Genomic DNA, 1,118 nt, shown 5'->3' with positions numbered 1-1,118 from the left:
TTTGTATCACCATGTTTGTTATGGTTCTAGTACATGAGTGAAATTATCTTCTTTTCCTAGAAATATTTTCCTAATTTTTCTCTGTGTATTTTACCTGACCTTACTTTGTGTTCTGAGTAAATCCATGGCCAATTATGTTTTGCATGCTCATTTTTCTATTCCATCTCCTTCAGATTTTCTAAACTTTGAGGATGGATTCAGATATATTTTACATGAAGTTTATTTATGATTATTCATTATATCTATCACATTATTAAATGATGCATTTAACAATATACTTATATAAGTAAAATTCTAGCAAACCAAATTCAACAGTATATTAAAAATGATAGGGCGCCCGCTCCCAGGAGGCTGGGAACATGGCGGGGCAGCCCGCGGCCCCAGCCACACCACCGCCCAACCGGGATGGAGCAGCGCCCAACGTGGTGGCGCGGATACCGCAGTGAGCCGACGACCACCTGCGCCTCGTCCAGAACATCAGCACTATAATGGCCATAGCTGGAGTAATGTTACTTCTAAGAAGTGTTCGACTGACATCAAAATTCACACGTTCTTCAGATATTCCAGTAGAATTTATAAGAAAGAATGGTAAACTACGAGGACGACTATGCTGAATAACTGAGAATGGTTTAGAGATTGAACATGTTCCCATTACTTTACCTGTTATATCTCATGGAGAAAAGAGCCATGTGGTGTTTTGCTGATTAAGTTGGCTGGAGTAGAACTTATTGAAACTGGGAAGGGGTGGTTACAAAAAGAGCTAAAACTTTCCGAAGTACTATGGTTCCAACTTCTTGGAAAGGAGAATTCAGCACTCTTTTGCTACCTTTTAGTGAATAAGCCCTGGAGCCGCAACTACTGAAGCCTGCGACCAAAACAAGAGAAGAGCCCTCACTCACCACAACCAGAGAAGGCCTCACACAGCAATGAAGACCCAGCACAGCCAAAATGAATAAATAAATATGGTTTTTTAAAAATAAATGTAACCTAAAAAAAAAAGCAAAGTAGATTTCCCAACATTTTCTAATTAAACAATATTAATTTTTAGTGAGGTCAAAAAAAAAGATAATATACCAAGATGAGTAAAATATGTTCCTGTGATTTACGGTTATTAAAAT

General features: G+C 38.1%; 1 protein-coding gene across 1 annotated transcript; it reads left to right on the top strand.

Annotated features, from left to right (window-relative positions):
* Window positions 1-359: 359 nt before the first annotated feature.
* C4H3orf33 (chromosome 4 C3orf33 homolog) lies at window positions 360-862 on the top strand. Its single transcript, XM_052639084.1, is given in 2 exon segments — window positions 360-666; window positions 669-862. Coding segments are annotated over 2 exon segments (501 nt in total).
* Window positions 863-1,118: the final 256 nt, after the last annotated feature.

The sequence above is a fragment of the Budorcas taxicolor genome, chromosome 4 (genome assembly GCF_023091745.1).
Source record: "Budorcas taxicolor isolate Tak-1 chromosome 4, Takin1.1, whole genome shotgun sequence".
Taxonomy (NCBI): Eukaryota; Metazoa; Chordata; class Mammalia; order Artiodactyla; family Bovidae; genus Budorcas; species Budorcas taxicolor.
This window is presented reverse-complemented; position numbering and strand designations above follow the sequence as displayed.